This window comes from Caretta caretta, chromosome 10, assembly GCF_965140235.1.
Source record: "Caretta caretta isolate rCarCar2 chromosome 10, rCarCar1.hap1, whole genome shotgun sequence".
Taxonomy (NCBI): domain Eukaryota; kingdom Metazoa; phylum Chordata; order Testudines; family Cheloniidae; genus Caretta; species Caretta caretta.
In genome coordinates, this window is record NC_134215.1 from 2,719,739 (window position 1) to 2,742,186 (window position 22,448).

General features: G+C 44.9%; 1 protein-coding gene across 2 annotated transcripts in view; it reads right to left on the reverse strand.

Moving 5' to 3' along the window:
* Nucleotides 1-247: 247 nt before the first annotated feature.
* PRKCB (protein kinase C beta) overlaps nucleotides 248-22,448 on the reverse strand; it is a 250,814-nt gene continuing 228,613 nt past the window's right edge. The window contains exon 17 of one of the 2 annotated variants that reach the window (XM_048866172.2): nucleotides 248-6,346. In XM_048866172.2, coding sequence (XP_048722129.1) covers nucleotides 6,194-6,346 — 153 coding nt within the window. In that variant the 3' untranslated portion in view covers nucleotides 248-6,193. Of the gene's footprint in view, nucleotides 6,347-12,679; nucleotides 14,072-22,448 lie in introns of those variants that run through there. The other variant, XM_048866171.2, reaches the window with a different exon arrangement.

A 22,448-nucleotide genomic window follows, 5' to 3' on the forward strand; every position in this document is an offset into this window, starting at 1 on the left:
AGTCTATTTGTTAGAAACCCAGTAATCTGGGTTTTTGTTGTTTACAGAAATTGCCTAGATCATTTCAGTGTTATCTATGCAATAAGAGTCAGCTCTGATACACAGAAGTTAGATCTCAACAGGCCAGTGGCCTCATCCAGCTATCCAATTAGCATTCAGTGACATAACAGCTGATTTTCAGTAGATTCCTGCAAAACAACCACCTCCAACATGTTCTCCATAAGCAAAGGAAAGCAAGCCACACAGCTTTCTTTAAAATTATATATTTTATTTATTTGTTTCATACATGCAGCAAATAGAATAAAGATTATAGGTCCATCTAAAAGTAGGTATTTAGGAGAATCGTTTGACAAACACACAGCAGGTATTACATGGTGTAGAAAACTTGTCAAATACTTGCAGGTGAAATTAAATTCAAACAGAAACTGATTAACAAAGGCAGTTTTCAATTTTGTGGTTGGTTGTTTTAATTGCCACTTGGAACATGATCATAAAAAGAACCAACCTGGAATTCTGAGGACATTTCCATGCATGGAGCATGCTGCTTCGGGCTTCTCCCACCAATTACAAGCTCAAGGGCACGACGGCTACTGCAGAAGCAGAGAAGCTGCAGCATTTGTTTGTTTGAAGTAATTCTAGAAGCTTAAACAACATGAGCCCAGTATCTGTCCTACACTAAAAGTCATTATCACCTTGATCCCATTTGCACTGGAGTTCCTGGGCTCAACATGCTCATCAGGGAATATTTACTGCCCTTTGAGATCTCACCCCCGGCTATGAACCTGGTGACACACAAAGTTGCATTGGTTTAATTAAAGATGGAATTTAAATTCGATTTAGTTAAACCTGTGCAAGAGGCCATGTGGGTGCTCTTATTCCGGTTTAAGAGTGGCTTCTAATGAATTATCTTAAATGGATCAGGAACAAGTGGAATGTAAACCAAAATGTGCTACACTTACACCAGGGCCCTGGTGTAACTTTAAAAAAAAACAGTTTGGGTTAAATCGGTGGCACTTGTGTGGGCAGACAAGGCTGAGCTCTGAAGCAAAGGAAGTGGAAGGGGCTCAGCACCTCTGCTGATAAAGGCCCTCACACAGTGCTCAGTTCTCCTCTGCATGGTGCTGTACGTATACATTTACACCTGTGTGCAGTGGGCAAGTACTATTTCTGAGCTGGTAGTATTTACATCTAATTTGCACAGGTGTAAATGATGATGCAAAAGGCACGTGCAAGGGAGAATCATGCCCAGTGTGTCTGGCGATACAAATCACTTTGTAAAAATCCACACCTGGTTGCAATCTGTGGTGGAGCATGGACTTGAAGCCTGGTCTCCTAAGTGAGCACCGGGGTAACCCCTGCACCATTTTCCTATCAGAGGAGCTTTGCATATGGCAGGGAGCTGGGGGATCACATTCTGCCCCCAAGGCCGTATGTTAGCTGTGACTAAAGCAGCTGTGAGGCCATGTATGGGGGCAGGGGCGATCAGAGAGAGGAAATGAGAATCCGGATGTAAAACGCTCCTATACCTGACTCATGCCCTTGAGATCAACGAGGGTCCTTGTCATAAACCCGTATCTCGTGGGGAGAGAGACTGAGCCCAACAGAGGGAAAAGTTTGGTGGGATGGGAGGGTCTTAAACCTGCATTTTGGTTCAAGGTCCTTTTTTGTCTTTTTAAAACTGATTTTCCCTGTGCCTAAGCCAGGCACATTAGAACCAAACACTGGTTTGAACAGCAGAGGGGGAAGCAGCATGCTTGGGGCCAGTGCTAACCACACCTCACCTCAGCAGAATAGGCACAGCACGGGAAACCCCTGCAGCAAAACACACACACACACACACACTCACTCACTGGCAAGCCCACGGCGACACGCCTACCATCGGCCTCAGTCCAACATGCCACTGATCACAGCAGGGCTCCCGAGCCCAGGTTTGATTCTACACGTACACAAACCAAAGTGAATTAAGACCCGAACATCCCGACTTCTCCCCTCGAGTGAGAGGCTCCGAACCCTGGCTTCTTGAAACCCAACCCACTGCAGTGGCAATTTAAAGGAAACAGATATTAAAGAGCAGAGAGAGGCGGTTTTACTTCTCAGCTGGTTTTCTAAAAACAAACTAAATAGCACCAGGGCTGGTGAAATCTCTGCTCTGATGTAAATATGAATGTCGGGAAATGAATTTCTAACAAGCCTGAAAAAGCAAAGCAGCTTTACCTCCGCCTTTGCCAGTAGCCTATGAGCCCTGCCTCAACAGCTGCTGTACCTGAGTCCAATCTGTGCACGTTCTACTTCGCATACGACTGCCCCACAACCCCAGGGAGACACCAGCTTGTCCCCAGACACAATGCTGAATGTATGACCTGCTCAAGGCCCCATTGTTGGACAGTTCTGTGTAATGCCTCTTAGGGGCCTGATTTACACAGATGCTGACCAATGGGCCGTAGACCAACATAAGGCCCAAACAGAAAGCAGTGAAACCATCTGAGTTCCCTGGATGCCCATGTGCCTGGGATGTTCAGGTGTACATTTTCCATGCACAGGCAGAGGAGTGAGGGCTCACCTCCTTTACAGTAACCTTGGGGTTCAGAAAGACATCGACCTTTGAACACAGGAGCAGCTCACCCAACCGTAGGCTCAGCCTGGCTGCCAGCTTTAGACACATCTATCTTGTAGCACTTCCTGCTCCCCGTCCAGGAGCAGCGATTACACAGGAAACACAGCGCTCTCTCTAAAAAGGGCAGTGCACTCCACCCTGACACCACCAGGCCGCCTCCTGGAGAACCACAGGAGGTAAATTACCCGAGTGTAAATCAGGGAAGGCACCAATTAAGTCCCCAGTTACCCTGGTGTAAATCCAGTGTGAGACCAGAATCGGGCTCTCTGATCATCGGGGCGACTCTTAATTCAGCCCTGCCTCTGCTAGACTGTTCTATGTATGAAATCTAACCCTCTGTGGTCTACACTAGAAAGGCGGCAGCAGCCCAGGTGTGCTGCTGTAGCACTGTAGTGTAGACACTTACAGAGGTGGAAGGGGATCTTCCTTTGCCATAGTAAATTCCCCTGGAGAATGATTCCACTGTCCGAGTGACCTGTCAGCAGCTCCCTGCTCTCCAGTGTGGTGTTCTCCCTTTCTTAGTGTTAGGCTCATGGGCCTCCTCCCCTTTGCCCTTTTGAGCATTCCTGCCATCGTGTTTATAGACTTTTCTGTTTTCAAGCCTCCCTCCAGCCTGTACTCTCGTCCTCTGACAGAGAGCCATGCCAATGTGCATTACGGGGGGGATCATGTCTAGCTGTCGTTTTTACACAGTGTTATTCAGACCCCAGCACACACGAGTAGTGGCAGGGCTTGTCTGAAGCCTCTCAGTGGTTAAGATCCTCCGAAAGTGCCGGTTCTTTCTCAATCTTCCATAAAGCTTCAGTCAGCAAGCTACAGCAAAAGCAGAGAGTCAACCACGTCAAGGCTTGTCACTTTGTCCTTCCTTGGCAGCGTCTTTACAAATCTCAGTGTCAGCTGCTGGGCAGGTTTTTCCATTTCACACGTGTCCATAAAACAGTCTGAAAACAAACCTTGAAGAAATATTTGGGCTGTGACAGGACAAACAGTGGATGTACAAACTCAAAGGCCTGGTGCTGCAGACCCCGAAGAGGATGAGTAGCTTTATGCATTGACTTCACAGGATTCTGGATCAGGCCTTGCCTAAGGGGGTCGAGGACTGGGACCTCGGGTGTTGGTCTTGTAGACACTTGTACATGTGCTTAGCTTTACCCACGTGCGCCGTCCCAGACTACTCCCGTGAGCACAGTTAAGCCCATGTGTAACTTTTTGCAGGATGGGGGACTTAGGAAGTTCTTGTGGTAGAAGGAGACTGTGTTCTTTAGCATTTAAGCAAATCTCACTCCATGCAGAATTGTCACTCAAACACACAAAAACGTCTAAGACAAAAGTCCCTTCTCTAGGCTGCATGTAAAAAGTTGCGTAAGTTACCATGCTACTTTCCTTGCCTTAAGGTAAATCACGATATTCCATGATCAAATATGTTGGGGCAGGGTATTAAAATTTTAAAATACAAGAGAGACAAATTAAAAAACATTCACCATTTAAGTAATACTAACTTGGAGGCAATATATTTGACAGTTACAGTAACACACTTGCTTCAAAAGTCAGCTGTGATCTGCAGAAGAAACTAAAGCATTTTCTGCAATATATATGCTGGAGTTATGAGAACCGTCATCATAAATTCAAAGCAAATCTTCCCTGGTCGTGGCATGATGCAAAGTTCCCCATGTACCTCTTAACTGATCTGGCACAATTTGCAGTTTTAATTTTGTTTCCTCAAATACATATTATTACATGCTCAAGGAGACCAAGAATACACCATTCTCCAAAGTAGCAGCAGGTCTGGCCTCCATTAAATTCAGAAATATAATAGAGTAACCTAGGGTTATCTAGACACTTTTCATGGCCCATGGATGAGCAAAAAACATCTGTTCCTAGTGTTTAGCAGCTTTTTTCCCTTAAATCCTTTAAAAAAATATTCAAAAGGTAAAGTTTGAGGTTTATAAAAGACCAACAAACCACTTTTTTTTCCTGTAGGATTCAATACATCTCATAAGATTCCCACCTCTACTTTTTACTATATTCATGAATTAATGTGTATTTACATTAAAATTGGTAGTGTTTAAAAGCAAAAAAATTATTGGAAACCAACCCAGCTCACATACAGCGGGACAGGAATAATAATCAGTGTTTCCAAATGTACACACTTAATTCTTGTGTTTGTGCCTAAATAAGAGTAAGAATAGCTAGCCAGCTGAAGGACAAGCAGTTGACCTTGTCTCACTTTTCTCCTCCATATGGCACCTTGCTACATGCATGTTGAAACTGTATATTAAAAATATCAACTGGAATATTTTTGTAAAATTTAGAATTTCTAATATGATACATATGGTCGTAGGTTACTAAATAAAACCCCTGAAAACAGAACTAAGCAAACCAGGGCATGTGGAAAATTAATTACATTGCACATCTAGATAATAGCAAAGGGTGTATACTATAAAAAAGTTACCTTTAGAAATAGCCCTCAGTAGCGCCCTCTCCTAATGGGCATATTTTCAGTTGCTAAACTGTAAAATGAACTTGCAAATGTGTGTGTTTTGGTAGAATATTAATATCCTTTAAAGAGCTGTTAACTTTCAACAATGTCTGTGAAAAAAACAAGAGAAAGATTTAGAAGAGTGTTGTCAGAGTATATCAAAACTGCAAACTGTTCCAGATGTTTAAAACCCCCCACCTTTTCCTTAGAAAAACCAGGTGTTCTGATTTACTAGAACTGGGATGAAATTAATTTTGTAGTGTTATGCCTGAGTAATAGGAACAAAAATGATTGTTGTATTGAAATGCACACTTTTACAGTAGGCTCCAGAGGAAGGCCGCTTCATTGAGCCAGTTTAACAGTACATACAACGCATTGAAAACATAAATATGTCAACACGCAGACTTCTTCACACGCATCGGATCTAACTGTTTCCATTCTTGAACAAGAAGAAAAGGAGTACTTGTGGCACCTTAGAGACTAACCAATTTATTTGAGCATGAGCTTTCGTGTGAGCTGTGGCTCACGAAAGCTCATGCTCAAATAAATTGGTTAGTCTCTAAGGTGCCACAAGTACTCCTTTTCTTTTTGCGAATACAGACTAACACGGCTGTTCCTCTGAAACCTGATTCTTGAACAAGAGGCGCTTCTAAGACAACTTCACAGTCACTGCAAGCTGCAGCACAACTGTTTAAAATATCAGCAGCCATGCTGGGCCTCCCAAGGGAACCATTTTTGAATAATTTAAAGTTTACCAGAATCTCCAGGTCTGATTTTAAAAATTACAAAGACTGTAGCAATTTTGTATTTAGAGACCATATTCAGACCTGTTTAAAAAGTCTGTTGGTTACCATTATTGGTAGTGTTTAGAAGTATTACCTCTTGCTGTTACCTCACAAACTAAATATTTCCAGATGTAGGAACCACGCTAGGAAGTGACACATACATATAAGGGCCTCCTAAAACAAGGTATCGCCACATTTCAAATGAGGGCATGTATACATGTATGCACCGTTCATCCCGGAAGACAAGTGTTGATATTTTACAAGGTGATCTGAAGGTTTGGATTGCGAGCACAGAAGGTGGCATTTGCATCTTGTCTAAACATTAATGACAAATTCTGGATTAGTATAGGAGAATCCAGCAAACTCAGTCTGATCCAAGTTCATGATGAAGAGTTTGTCAGTAGGCGTGAGTTCCACAGGCTGCCTGGTGAACTCTTTGTCGAAGTTGGAAGTGTCTCGTTTGTCTTTCTGTCAAATGGAAAGCACAAAATTAAACACAATCAAAAGGGAGAGAAATATACAAGAGAAATCCCAGCAAGGTGGATGTCTGTAATACCGTATGCGTGTTCAGAGCGATCGATGCTGCCCATTCTTTAGGATTTGTACATGGTATGTATACATATATTCTGAAATTGTTTGTTTTTTTAAGAAAATTACACGTTAGATTAGGTACACTACATGCAAATACTCAGCAGTAGCGTTTATCCACATAAATGCAATTGGGTACAGTGTGCAAAAACAGGAAAGCATTTATCTAACACTTTAAAATACCCAACAAAAGTTGTACAGTGACATGATGACAGCACAGTATGGTACAGAAGGGACATGGCATTCACAAATAGAAAATTCGCCCCACACCCACCAATCTGGCAGCTTTAAAAAAGAAAATTAACGGAACAGTTTCTCAACATGCAAAACTTTCACTGGAAACACGGATTTCTTATCTACAATAAGAGAGTCCTGGAGAAAGCAACAAGCCACAATATTGGAAGTAAACAATTTACTAGGATTTCAGCGTACACACAAAACTAATCAGCCATAAAAATTTGGTGGTAGCAGATGATTTCCCCCCCGGTTTTCTGTTAGTAGTCTGACATTTTTAGTTGGGCTGCTGTAATATCTTGATTTCCACTTGCATTTATCTATTTAGTTTGAGAGGAGTGTGTGATTTTCTCCAGGGTCACATATAAAATATACAGTGGGTCCAAAAACCTGGTGTAAAAATAAAATTACATAGATGCAACCTTTTCTAAATCCAGATCATCACAAAAATATAGACCGTACAGTTAGACCAAAGCAAAAAGAATGATGGTCTCAGTTAGGCTGACAGTCTATTAGCATGTAAGACCCAATTGGTTAAACAGAAAGATCTTTGAATACTCATTTATGTAATGGATCTTGCCTGTGTAAACGAAGATACATGCTGGCTGCACTACATTAGAAAGGCCTGGCTGATGTATGAACCCAGTAGCAGTGAAGACACAATATAAGCACCAGGAATACCTCATCAGTAAAGAAATATCCAGAGGGGAACTTGTATTATTACTGAAGACAGCAGACGTTGCAGTGTGTAAATAACAGTATAGTTCCAATGCGGAGGAAACCTATGAGAATTCTATGTGAGGACTGAAACAGGACACAGACAGGCGACCTACCACAGCTCTTCCATGCGTTAGAGTAATAATATTTAAGTCTTACGTAGCACTTTTCATCAGTATAAAAATGTGTGATTAAGGGAATGGGGGCATGTAATCATGCACAGAGCTCACCCGGGTGTTTGTAACTTGCTCATCACACGGTGTCTGAGCACCATTCAAAGAGGATCAGTAAGTGCTAGATCCTACCAGAAAGTTCCAACTTTAGATCAGGGCCATGATTTCCAGCTCTCCCAAGCCATCACATCAGTTTACACGGGGAAGTGCGTTACACCCAGTGTGCACTACTTCCCCTTAAGAAAGACACTGGGCAACTGCAAATCTCAGCCCGGGGTGGTTGTAAGCACCCATTGGGCCAGGAGCCTGCACAACAGACGGGGAGCCCAGCATAGACCCATGGCGGTGAAGAGTTGCGGGGGGGGGGGGGGGGGGGGGGGAGGGGGGGCTGGGATACAAGCTAGGTCTGAAGTGGCAGGAGCCCTGGCAATGCATATTGGGGATTGGGAGCCACGGCTGGAGAGAGACACACCCTTCCTTTCCCCCAAATTCAGTGGGCTCCCTTCACTGCTATGTGAGGCTGTGGGAGTTAGTTTTGCAGCCCCCAGAGGGCTCTGGGTGGAAGCAGGGGTCATTGCAGGTAACTGTGCGTCTCGTGGAGCCTGTCAGTCACTTCGTATTTTTGAAAGCCAAGAACTGGCCCTCCAAGGTCCCGTTTTAGATGGGGTCTCCCTGTTTGAATAGATGTCTGCGGTGCAGGGCAAGCTTGCCCACGCGCTCCGTTCTAGCACACCACCCACCGTTTTTTTTGCAGCTCTGGTTTATTATCCTGTCAGCTAGTGCCAAAGGGGTAGCCAGTGCTCCTTAGGGGCTGCAATTCCACGGGCAGGGAAGCAGAACCTCCTTCACACATTGGAGAAGCCGTGTCACTTTGTGATCGAGTACCTCATGCCTGGCCTGAATGCAAACGCACTGACCTGGCTGTGTGCAGAGAGCTGCTGTAACACTTACCCTGACAACTCCGCTCTCAGCCAGGCATGGCCATTCACCTTCAGATTGTCTTTACTGATGAAGTAGCAGGAAGGCTTTATATTGCAGCTTGGCAAGACTCTTCAGTTCTGCTGGGCTCAGAGGCGATGAAGTCTAAAGGAGGACCCCGGCCAGCATGTGAACCACACAGCAGCCCGCCCCCGCAATCCCTTCTCAGAGAGCAGCGGCCCCGACGCACGGTTTGCTGCGTTTCCAGAGGAAGCCTTTTGCTGCTGCTTAGGACAGGAGCGCCACATCACAATCACACTCACCAGCCACTCGCAAGTGTCAGCCCAGAGCACTCTCTCCAGTCAGAGTGGGTGAGGGCCAGGGTTTTGTGGAAAACGCCTGCCCCTCAGTCGGCCCTGTGCTTGAACTCAGCCGGCTCTTTTACTTCAGGTCGTCAAGGACACATCCAGATAGCCCCTTATTGGGAAGGTACCGTTTTCTCCTAGGATATTAATCGCCGACAATGCCGGCGACCGTGATGTGGCTGGTTCTGCTGGTCACCTCAGCCTGCGGACTAGGTCACCAAGGGCGCAGCAGACGGATCATAGAATCATAGAATATCAGGGTTGGAAGGGACCTCAGGAGGTCATCTAGTCCAACCCCCTGCTCAAAAACAGGACCGATCCCCAATTAAATCAAACGGCCAGAAGAGAGCAGCCTGTCCAAGGGGCATTCCCTCCAACAGACCAGGCTCTGTACAAGACACTGCTCCCTGGAGCTGGGTTGCCCCAGGGAGGCCTAGACCATTTCAAGAGGGGACAGCAGCCTCCGCACCCACAAAGGCGTGGGGGAGAAGGAGATGAGGTTAAAACCCCCAAAGAGGAGGGAAGGGAGGCAAGGGGTGAATGTGGCATGGAGTAAGAGAGGCCAGTGGGGCTTGCGGGGGGAGGCTGGAGAGAGAAGCTGAGATGGGAGGCAAGAGATCAGGGCTCGAAGGGAGAAGACAGTGACCGCGTGCTCTGTCACCGCTCAAAGCAAGCGGATGCCCCCATCCCTCCCCCACCCTTGATGTGACCAGACTTACCTACCCGTGTCTGCCCCCCACCCCCACGTCTGGCTCTCTCTCTTTTGCCTTTGGTCAGCTGGCTGCTGAGAGAAGCGGGGGGACTGGGGGTAATTGCTTCCCCCCTCACCTCATCCCCACCCCTTCCCAGGAAAGGCGACGGCGGACGGGGGTGCAGGGCAGGGCATGGATAACAGGGTTGGGGGGGAGACTGAGCAGGAGGGGCCGGTTTGAGATGCAGGGATTCTGTCTGACAAAGAGGAAGCAGCATATTTCAGGCAGATGTGAAAGCACGTGGGAGCCAAGCGGGGTGTTACCCTCCCCACCCCGAGGCAGGGCAGGAAGGACCCTGTTCCTCTTGTGCTGATGAGCCAGGCTCCACATTCGCTGGACGAGCAAGGGGAGGGGGCAGATCCTGCACTCCTTGCCTGTGAAACTGGGAAGGTGAAAGGGTCCGATGGCGGTAACTGCTAGGGATGCCAACCCTCCAAGATTGTCTTGGAGTCTCCAGGAATTAAAGATTAATCCATGAATACTTCTAACCAAAATTAGCAACTCTAGTAACTGCCCAGACTGGCACAGCTCTGCTGTCTTAGATCTCCACATGCAGAGGGAAGGGCTGGGAGCAGTGAGTTTACTGACAGGTTCCAAAAGGCCACATGGAAACGGACGCACAGGGGCCCCCCCAGGATATCATTCTATCAGATAAGGGACGGTGCTTGCTAAAAGCACAGTATGGAGGGATATCTGTAAAGTGAAACAACAGTGTGTGTAGGAGAAAGGCACAGCGACACCCACACGTGCCCATTCAAGGGAGTAAGGAACGTTGGTTGCTTGATAGAGAACTGGTGATAAAGCTGGAGGATGACTGTCTCCACCCCGTTAGAGCAGTCTCTTAAGGGGCGCTCTCCTGTACCGATCTCACTATCTCGGATATTTTACAGCAGCTTCCCCTTCACCCCTTGCACTTTTCCACCGGCTTGGGGGAGAAATCCATACAGAGAATCCCCAGCTGGTGAGAGCCACAAAGCGGTTTCTGCTTCAGTGATGAGCGAAACTATTATAACTTTTCTTCTCACTGTGAATTTCTCTGTAAAGATGTGTGTGCATGCACACATGCTAGTTAGGCCTCTGCTGAGGAAGGAAGTTACCTGTTTGTGGAGGGAGCAGGGAAGGGGATACAGGGGGGAGGTCCTGGAATGAATTAAGGAAAGGGAAATTGAGGCTGTCTCGGAAAAGCTTTCTGACAGTGGGATACAGAAGGCTGTGGAATCACCTGGCTGAGGGAGGGCAGGGAGCCCCATTGCTTGGGATGTGTAAAACTTGGCTAGCTAGAGCAAGGGGGACCGAATCCTGCCTCGACCTCTGGGAGATATGCTGGGTGGCAGGTTTTTTGCATTTCTGATTGTGTGTAGGAGACGCTGTACGTCTCAAGGGTGAAGAGGGAGCGGTCAGCTGCAAATCTGTCCAGCTTCACTTTGAATTCTGGTGAAGGAGGGGCCTATTTAGCCTCCCGTGTGTATTCAAATGTGAATTTCTAATGCCCAGGCTGTTTCTGTACTCCACGGCTGCTGCTGGGACCGTGCACTCCACATGCAGAGTCTTGCACAGAGGCCTGTTTATACGTGGGCAACTTCCTCCTAAAAGAAAATCACTCCCCTCGCTGCGTCTCCCTTAACATTAGAGGGGCAGTTACAATTTCTTCAGCAGTCATTTCCAGGGCCTGTCCGTGCCCCTTTCTTATAGTCTGGAAGAGTTCCACACTGAGCAGCATCCCCTGTGATGTGGGGTGGAACCGCGGACGGGGGTTAGCCGGTAGCCCCTGCTGTGTTTGGTACTTTATTTGGCACCCCGAGAATAATCCTACAGAGCTCAAACACTCCTATAATGCAGCAGAAGCAGAATTCCAGAGGAAGCAAAGGAATTTTGTATGCATTTGGGAGAATGAGATTAGCAGATGCCTGTGATCTCTCTTTTGCTAAAAACCTACCAATTGCTTTGAACAACGGCTCCCTTGAGAGTTCACACATGCAGTAATGAGTCACTGGCTCACCATGCACTGTCTGATAGAGATAGTTTCACTTAAAATTTCTGGAAGCTTCAAAGCCTCATCCTGTAATCATTACTTACTGTTAAAGTCATTTAAAGAGCTAACCTAGAGGGTGTCAAGGATGATGGGGTTTCTTGAGCTCTCACTAGAGAAAGAATGAATTTTACCTGGATTTCAGAACAAGAAAGCCCCCTCTTCAATCAGCAGATGAGATCTTGGATCTTACTTCTCCTCCTAACACAAGAACTAGGGGTCACCCAATAAAATTAATAGACAGCAGGTTTAAAACAAACAGAAGGAAGTAGTTCTTCACACAACGCAGAGTCACCCTGTGGAACTCTTTGCCAGAGGATGCTGTGAAGGCCAAGACTATAACAGGGTGCAAAAAGGAACTAGATAAATTCATGGAGGATAGGTCCATCAATGGCTATTAGCCAGGATGGGCAGGGATGCTGTCCCTAGTGTCTGTTTGCCAGAAGCTGGGAATGGATGACAGGGGATGGATCACTTGATGATTCTCTGTTCTGTTCATTCCCTCTGGGGCACCTGGCACTGGCTGCTGTCAGAAGACAGGATACTGGGCTGGATGGACCATTGGTCTGACCCAGTGTGGCTGTTCTAATGAGGGAGTGGAGGAGGGGCATTGTTCTATACATACCCCAGAGATTGGTGGTGGTCCCACTAAAGGATGCCAGTTGAGAGCTTCATGCATTGTCGTGAAGGGGACACACTCTACAGGAGTGAAAGGGCTAATTCAGCTTACACTGATGGCCACACCCTGGACAGTGACACGGTGGGTGGTGCAGAACTGGAGGAGATGGTATTGTGATGTGGGCTACTGCCTGCTGTGGACTTAGAGCAGACCTGGAAACTTGGGGCTACCCCAGGTTGGACTCAAACACGGTCAGCAATCAGAGATGATGTGAATGTAACATTCTGATTCTCAAAACCCACTCCATCCTGACTGAGACTCAGTCTCACGGTTTCTGGCATCTCAGAGTGCAGGACTGTGTTGAAATTCATCATTCACAAATAAATTCAGGGTTTTTTTTGACATATTGTTTCTTATTTTTTTATTTTATAATCAGTATTGGAAAAAGATTGGCACATTACAGCTCAAAGCAGCGTGATTCAAAGTGACAGCCCACAAACATCTGGCCGAATGGTACAAAAGGAAGTGATACGATTGTCATGGTTTCAGGAGAAACATCTTTCCTGAAGCCCTTTTTCCCCCCCTTTTTTTCGGATGCTAGGAACACAAACTTAGACTATTTAAACATCCAGCAACATTCTTTAAGGTAGGAATATTAGTGAAAACAAAATTCTTTACAGGCTTCATCAGATTTCACAATACTGCTAGACTTTAAATATCAGCTCATTTTCATTAATACCATTTTTGACACATTTAAAGCGCATGTAACAAACTGAATTAATTGTTTTGGCATTTGAAAAAAAACCCAAAGGAAAAAAAGGTTTTATATGAAATAATGTAAAAACCATGGTGTGTCTGGTGTTTACTAGGGTGACCATAGATTTGAAAGCATTTACAAGGGTTCTTTCAAACTTTCCTTTTATAGCTGGATGATACACTTTCTTTTAACAAAAAAAAGCTACTAAGAAACTGCACAATCAGGAGAAATCTGTGTGAGCAATAGATTTGGTTTCCCCAGTTATTTATTACTGCTATCAGGGAGTGCTGTGTCTGATGAAAAATTAAAAAAAAAAAAAGAGGCAAGAGATTTTGCAGTGTTTTTAAGTAAACAAGGACTCAGGGTTGGATGTAAGACAAGAAGTCCCATGTCCAATCTCTTGACAAACTATTTGCTTTTTTTGGAGGGGAGGGGGGGGGGATCAAGATTAATAAGAAGCCTGCAAAGTTCAGTGTTCCTCACTTAATTCCCAGGTATTCCCAGGTATGTGATTACATTGAAGGGCTAGATAAGTGAAAGAACAGGGAAGCAAGGCAAATACTTAGATTTCTCCCAATTGTCATGGCCTGTAATTGGAGAGCTGTTAGATACCCCGTTTAATGATCTGTCTGTCAATGTACTGATATCATTAGCTATGAGTAAAATTTGATTAAAACATAATTAAATTGCAACTTTTCTCACAACAGTTGTCATTCTGAGAGGTCCCAAATTATGTGATGACACTTCTGGCTTTGAAACATGGTCACTCTAGTATCGTTACAAAAGAAAAACCATGAATGCAACTTTTGCAATGAAGAATGTCACCACAACAGCTGTTGGGACTGGGCGATAAAGATGCAGGAATGAGATCTACACAGCTACTTAGCTCTTGACTTCAGGTTTTAAAAATTCAGAGTTAACAAAGGAAAATCCTTCGAATTCTGATTGGTCAATGTTCCTGATGACTTCCTGGTCAGGTGGAGTTAAGACGGGTGGATGGCGAGTGAAAAATCGGTCGAAGTTTTCCGCATTCCGTCCACACTATGAGAGGGAAAAAAAGAACTCGTGGTGGGTGGAGAAAACAAAACAAACTGGATGCGGTCTGCAGCAATCCCCTCCCATTCACACCTCGCAGAGCAGATTATTTCAATGAGGAAAATGAGAGAAAAGAAAAGAAGATGCAAAATACTTATGAAGTATACTGATGAAGTGGGCTGTAGCCCACGAAAGCTTATGCTCAAATAAATTGGTTAGTCTCTAAGGTGCCACAAGTCCTCCTTTTCTTTTTGCGGATACAGACTAACACGGCTGCTCCTCTGAAACCTGTCAAAATACTTACGAGTTGTGTTAATTGCAAGGCTGGGTTTTCTCATGGAGCAGCCAGAGACTGATCAGCTCTCAGGCTGTAGCATGGCTAGTAATAGCAGGAGCGGAATGAGAGGGCAGTGCAATTACTTGCTGAGCTTTTCCCAGTCACGTGCAGTCCAACGGCACCTGTTTGAGCTGTGCTGCTAAGCCCTAGGCAGCTTCTGTTATCAAAGAGCACCACTATTATACCAACACACACCTCGCCCGTCCCCTCCATCGCCTGGGAACGAGGAGGTTTTGTCATGAACCAACAGTTTTGATAGTTCCACTTGTCCACGTTTAAGCAGGGACACCTCAGCTTTTGCAGATCTCACACTAGGTAACCCCTACGGGCTGAATGCCTAGCGCAGACAAGGCCGTTGGGCCACTGGAGAGTTTTACAGTGCCCCCTGCCCCCCAGCACACCTGTCAGACACCTCATGCCCCCACACAGATGCCAAACGCTGCCTGGATTAGATTTTCTCCCAGCAAAACTAACCCATTTCAGCACTGCATGCAAGGAGATCTCACACTAGGTAACCCCTACGGGCTGAATGCCTAGCGCAGACAAGGCCATTGGGCCACTGGAGAGTTTTACAGTGCCCCCTGCCCCCCAGCACACCTGTCAGACACCTCATGCCCCCACACACATGCCAAACGCTGCCTGGATTAGATTTTCTCCCAGCAAAACTAACCCATTTCAGCACTGCATGCAAGGAGATCACTGGTGTAACAGTCCTTGCGTCCCACACGGCACCGCTCACTCCTGCACCGAGGTCTGGGAAATGGTGGAGGCGCTGCAGGGTGCGTCCCTTAGAGAGACCTGCTTTGGAAAATGCAGACCACGAGGGAAAGGTGTGCTGCCCTGTGACCCACAGGGAAACTGCTCCCTTGAATTGATCTGGAGGGATGGGGAGGAGGTCCCATGTTATAAAACAGCTGCCAAAAGAGGTAGCTTCTAAAAGCATTTCAGGCCTCCTCTAGGAGTGGGGGGAAGGGTCACCTTGAGAGCAGTGCAACCACTCCCCATCCTGGGGTGCATAAGCTCCTCCTTTCTCCAGGACAGCAAACAGCTTTTGGACATGGTCACGTGAGCAGGCATCCTGGGGAGACTTGGTCTAGTGGTCCCAGCCTAGGGCTGGGAGTCAGGACGTCACAAGGGTTAATCCTGGCTGTTACACTGACTCCCTGTGTGACCTCAGAAAAACGATACTCTCGGACTCTGCTTCCTTACCTGCGAAATAGGGATAATATTCACGTGGGGGGAGGGAGCGAGAGGAGGGGGCTTAGTAAATATGACACTACTAATCTCCAGCGCTCTTGGCTCACTAGGCGCTAAGTACTGCTCATCCTGCCTCTCCAGATGCCATGACCCCTCAGGGCCCATACAAGCAGGTGTGTTACCATGGGGAGGAAAGACCATGAAAGGAAAGGGAACAGGGTTAAACACTAAACCCAGACCATCTCCTCCAACACTCAAAGTATGTGCCATCTCTGACAAAGGGGCTGTGTTCCCCGGATGGGCTGTCCTGGGCTGGCCAGCCTGGCCACTATACACCACCATCCGCTGAGCTACACACAGCTTCACTTTCACTTTCCTTTAAAAAGCTTGCATTTGTTAATTACTCCCTGGTGTTTCCACAGGACTGGTCCTCTTCCTCTACATTCTCCTTAATCCCCCTGCTCCCCGTCGTGCGTAAGGTAGAGAAATAAGGATACAATGCATTTCACAAATGGGGAAACTGAGTCAGAGAGGATAAGAGATCTATCCAAGGCCACAAGGGAATCAGTGTCAGAGCCAGGATTAGAACCCAAGAAGTTCCAGGCTTCTCATCTTGCACAGAAATGCGTCACTGCTATGCCTGTCTGATAGGTTCACTGAGGTGACACTATAAAATAGCCAGCATGATGGTCCTCTGAATAGTAATTCGAGGGGCCAGCGCCTCATTTGATGTCAACTGACACCAGCTGAGAATTCGACCATAGGGGCTTTACATTTCCTGTATGAAACAAAGGGGTGGTTAGGGGAGGGAGTGAGAGAAACCTGTCAAATGCTTCACTTCACTCTGAATGTAAAAGAAAGACTGTAAAGAACTCCTAAAAAGAAAAGGAGGCACCTTAGAGACTAACACATTTACTTGAGCATAAGCTTTTGTGCATCCGATGAAGTGAGCTGTAGCTTACAAAAGCTTACGCTCAAATAAATGTGTTAGTCTCTAAGGTGCCACAAGTCCTCCTTTTCTTTTTGCGGATACAGACTAACACGGCTGCTCCTCTGAAATCTAAAGAACTCCTGTAACCTTGGGTGCTGCTATAGAGAACTGTTGGATGGGTACTAGGTTATAACAGATCCTGTGAGACTTATCATTGGTCTATTATTAGGAAGTGAGGCAGTTACAAACTGCCTGACTATACCTACCACATGTATACCACATCCTGTATGAACTGGAATTCATGGCTCTACTTTAATGGCTAGTGGGCTGTATTTCTTATCAAAACTTCCACACTCCTGACTCCATTCCCTCTGGCACTGGAGATGCAGGAGCCAGGACCTATTGATCTCCTCATCTCTCCTCCCTAATACACATCTCGAAAGAGCACATATGCTCTACGTGCTGGGACTTTCCCCAAATGAACTATCATTTGCTGAGAAAACAGATTTGCATTTTTAATAAACGTAATGTCGGTCTAAAAATATTAAACAGTAAAGACAATACCTGTGAACTGTTCAAAATTCTGCACTTCTTTGTTCACTGATGAGGTTTAAAAAAAAAAAAAAAAGACAATGCTAACATCAGCCTGCTCACTAATACGCAGCCCCTTTGGCATATTTTATGTTCTTACAGCCACCAGGTAAGCCATCATTATTCCTAAAACCACTGGACAGTTCAGTGAATAATGTTAAATGCTAGCCACATAAGACGACGTTAAATGCTAGCCACAGCCTTGCAAAGCCTGTTTGCTCATCTTCAGAATGTATTCTTCAGCCATAAGGTATCCCTTTCCCATTGTGCAGATCAATGCCTCAGTTCAGCCAATCATTTAAGCCCCTGCTTAAACTTAAACATTGGTTTAAGCTCATCCTATTCAGCAAAACACTGAAGAATCTGATTCATAGATTTTAAAACCAGAACGGACCATTACGATTATCTAAGCTGATCTCTTCACAAACACGGCACAGAACTTCGCCCACCCATTTCTTCATGAAGCCCATAATTTAGGTTTGAACTAGACTATATATATTTTTTAAAAAAGACAGCCAGTCCTGATGTAAAGGCTCCAAGTGATGGAGAACCCACCATAGCCCTAGGTAAGTTTTTTTCAATGGTTAATTACCTTCAATGTAAAAGTTTACACCTTATTTCTAGCCTGACTTTGTCCATCTTCAGCTTCCACCTAATGGATTTCATTCTGCCCTCTTCTGCTAGATTTAACAGCTGTCCATGATCAGAAAAGTTCCTCCTCAGTATAGACACTTACAGACGGCAATCATGTCCTTAAGTGATTTTCTGAGTCAGGGCTCAAATGTGCTCAGACACTTCACAAGATTTTTCCTGTCTCTTTTCCCCATGGTATTCTAGCCGGATGAAAGGCAAATACACCTGGCCCACCTCCATGAAACATGTAGCTCGTATCATTCCCAGCACTGTATTTTAACAAGATGTGCTAACCTTTTAGCACTTCAGTGGGACATGTCACCTCATTTTCACTAGGTAAAAGATGAGTCAGTCAGTGGCAAAACAAGAGGGAAGGTTCTTAAAAAGCTGAGGCCATGTCGACTCTAGAGCAGCACAGAGGTGGTGATGTAGTTCCGTTGTGTAGATCCTTCTTGCATAGAAGGAAGGGATTTTTCTGTCCAGGTAATTAATCCTCCTCTTTGAGAGGCGGAAACTAGGCCAACAGAAGAATTCTTCCATCAACCTAGCCACATCCACACTGTGGGTTAAGTCAACCTATCTATGGTATTCAGGGCGTGACATTTTTCACAGCCCTGAGCAAGCTAGCCAGATCGATCTAATTTTTAAGTGTAGACCAGCAGTTAGAAGCTGGTCTTTGGACAACACAGTATTATCCATAAAAATGCCTGAGTCTTTCAAGATCAAGGCTGACAAAGAAGTGAGGCGAGTTACAAAGATATTGAGCCATCCAAAGTGCAGATCCGGTGTGAACTAGTACATTGCGATTCTCATAATCTATATTGTGGGGGTGCCTCAAATGGGACAAGGGAAATGTAGGCCCTGCACTGAGAAGAGCAGTGTCTAGGACAAACACTGAGTAGGGGAAGAGTTACTAATATACGAACCAAGTAATCAGAGTAATAGGCAGGTGGCCGGTTAGATGCTCTTTATACAGATAAACTGGATAATTTCTCCACCCCCACAGACCAATTCCCAGCCTCTGTTCTGATGTCCTCACACTCTTCCCTCCCAAAATTCCTCTCAGCAGAGAGAAGTCTATTCTACGGTTCCCATGATGCAATGCATCTTAGGGAACAAAGGGCTGAGAACACCAGAAGGGAACCCTCTATTTGCAGGGTAAGTGGCTGCTTTTTGCTAAAGCAGGTTTCAGAGTAACAGCCGTGTTAGTCTCTATTCGCAAAAAGAAAAGGAGTACTTGTGGCACCTTAGAGACTAACCAATTTATTTGAGCATAAGCTTTCGTGAGCTACAGCTCACTTCATCGGATGCATACTGTGGAAAGTGTAGAAGATCTTTTTATATACACACAAAGCATGAAAAAATACCTCCTCCCACCCCACTATAAATGGACACAAATCAGATGTCAAGAATTATAACATTCATAAACCAGTCGGAGAACACTTCAATCTTTCTGGTCACGCGATTACAGACATGAAAGTTGTGATATTACAACAAAAAAACTTCAAATCCAGACTCCAGCGAGAAACTGTTGAATTGGAATTCATTTGCAAATTTGATACAATTAACTTAGGCTTGAATAGAGACTGGGAGTGGCTAAGTCATTATGCAAGGTAACCTATTTCCCCTTGTTTTTTCCTACCTCCCCCGCCCCCAGACGTTCTTGTTGAACCCTGGATTTGTGCTGGAAATGGCCCACCTTGATTATCACACACAGTGTAAGGAGAGTGGTCACTTTAGATAAGCTATTACCAGCAGGAGAGTGGGGTGGGAGGAGGCATTTTTTCATGCTTTGTGTGTATATAAGAAGATCTTCTACACTTTCCACAGTATGCATCCGATGAAGTGAGCTGTAGCTCACGAAAGCTTATGCTCAAATAAATTGGTTAGTCTCTAAGGTGCCACAAGTACTCCTTTTCTTTTTGCTAAAGCAGAAAACACTGAACTTCTGTTTACTCTGCCCTCTTGGCCTCCCTCCCCAATCAAATAAGCTCCCAAGTTGGTTCAATAAGACTGCTTCCAACCTGTCATCTCTGCTAAGACTCAGACCAATTTTAAAAGACGGCCAAGCTATAGACTCAGGAAAGAGAGAAGGTTGCAACAAAAGCCCTGATTGCACCTTAGCTTAGTGGCACTACTGGGGGCTGTTAGGAGGATGCTCCTTATTTCCAAATGATTCAGGGAGCAGAAGAAAACCTAAAGACACATGCCCTCCCTCTCTAACTTGGCATGATAGCTGGAGATGTCACAGATGTCTAGAAATTAAGATGAAACAGCCTGATTGTTTCATACTGATCTGACAACCCACAAAATATAAAATCTGAACAATATCCATCAAGACTTCCAGTTTCATTGGCAAGAGCTGGTAACTATCCTAAGCCATGCAATGAAACACCAGACCTTGACCCTTCCAAAAGATATATTATATGTTGGACACACTGGTGTCAGCAGAGAAAATTTTTTCATTTCTGGTAGCTGGCTGCCTGAAAGCCATCAGATTAGCATCAAAAATAGAAAATAAATTCACAAAAATGAAGTTGGCAGTTGCATAAACCCTGGAGGCTCAAGAGAATGTGGAGATATGGGCTTTTCTAGGCTATGTTGTCACTAGTTTTCCCCCTTAGCAACAAGATAAAACAAACTATTGGGAAACTAACTGAAAAAGGTTATCAGAATTGTAATGTACAGCATAACAAGAGCTACCTGCTAATAAGCAGCTCACTTGCAGATTCCCTTCACTCCCATCTATATATTTAAAGCTTTGCAGTGCTTTGAAAATATACCTGTCACTGGCCATTAGCGTCACAAGTTTTTGGTGGAGAGAGGTTAGGTAGCTCATTTGAAACATTTGAGGGCATTAGACCTGAACTTGCTTTGAAGGGATGTACTGCATGTTTTTTTAAACACTTAGTATCAATTACTTTAGGATTAATTGGGCAAGGTTTTAATGTTTGTGAAGTCCTTTCAGATCCTGGGATGAAAAGTTCGACAGGAAAACCAAGTATTGTTTGTAATGTTTGTATTCATCATGCTAACCAAAATAGCAACAGGAACCTGCATCAACAAGTCATAACTCCTGCCATAATATCAGAAGCGCCTTTACAGTAAGAATATTTGAAAAGTTGTTCAGACACTATGAATTTATTTTCCAGTTTTGTGAATCGGTGATTTTGTTCCTGCAGTTTGTAAAAATGTAAGGAAATTGCCGGGCCAATAGGTCAAAGTCACATAACAACAGTTTTTGGGGAAAGGGACGGAGTTTGTCATGGCAAAATAAATGCCCTAACCAAAAGAGTTGGAGAATGACCCGATGTGAACTGCATGCAATCCAAAATGCAAAGGTTGAGGGCTATAACCAGGGATCGGTGTTGTGCTGTTAAGACAGTGATCGTTGAAACGACCTTGAAGAGATGCTCTGCTGCATATTTGAGATCTGCATCTTTAAAGCTGTGTCTCCAGGGTTCTTGTTCTTCATGGATCCTAATTCAACTTTCATCCTTGTATGAATGAGATGTGACAATTGCTCCTTCTTTCTTTAAAGGTTACAGAGGCATTTATCAGCAAACCAGCTGCCCCAACCCCCAGTACCTTAGAGCCCTTATGCACCATATCCTGCCATTTCACTAATACAGCAGGCAGCTGTGCATGGTAATGCGAACAACAGGCCAATTCCTTTCCAAACAGATTGACAAGTAACATTTTAACAGTTTTTTCTTTTGAAGGATGATATAGCCATATTCCATTGGATAAGTGATACGGAGAAGAATTCACATTGCTATCGGCTGTAACAGATGCTCTTTACATCAGCACCAAGTTTTACTGCTTCTAAAACTGAGCTCCTCTTTAAGAGGAGAAAGACATCCCATAGGAATTTTCATATGTAACAAAAGCCACTTGGGGAAAACAATCCTCCCCAGTTTAGTACTCTCTGAACAAACAAGCAGGACTCCATTCTGAACTGAGAACATGGGAATCTATTTTATACAAATCCTCAAAGTATCCTAATATTTATAGCCACTGCAGAATGGCTTTTTTTTTTATTACAGCTGCAGAAATAAAACTGTCAGTTTAGAAGATAGCCTTTTTGTTTTACCAATATCTAGCTTGATTTCCAATAGAGACAACAAAGACATAATAAAATATTTTCCCATTCATCCTGGAGATGCAATGAAATACCACAAAGCTGACACTGGCTATTTTCACTGTTATGACAAACATCTTCCCCTATTCCTGAAGTTCAGCTCAGGGGGTGCGTTGGACACATCCTCAAACTCTCATTGTTACAGCTTATGAGCACCTAATCATAATGGGGGAGATTTTCAAATGGCACCTAACCTCACTCCCACTTTTCACAAAGCAATCGCTCTGCATCTGACCTATCAGTCCTCATCTTCAAAGGAAACCTGCACCACACATTCAGAAGACGAGCCGGGGAGCTTACATTCATAACTTTGCTACACATTAAAAATCATGGTCTTAATAAAAACACTGGATTTATGGCTTATTACAACAATCTGTACCCCACGAGCCCCCCTTTTTCTCCTATAACTACAGGGGTGTTAATGGGCCAGAATGGTCCCTGAGAACATGTGCTAACCAGACATGCCAAACCCACGGAAAAAAACGCAGAAATTTGGCTTGTTTTTGGCTTAATTGGCTTGTGAGTTGCTTGTTGGCTAGTTTTTGGCTTGTAG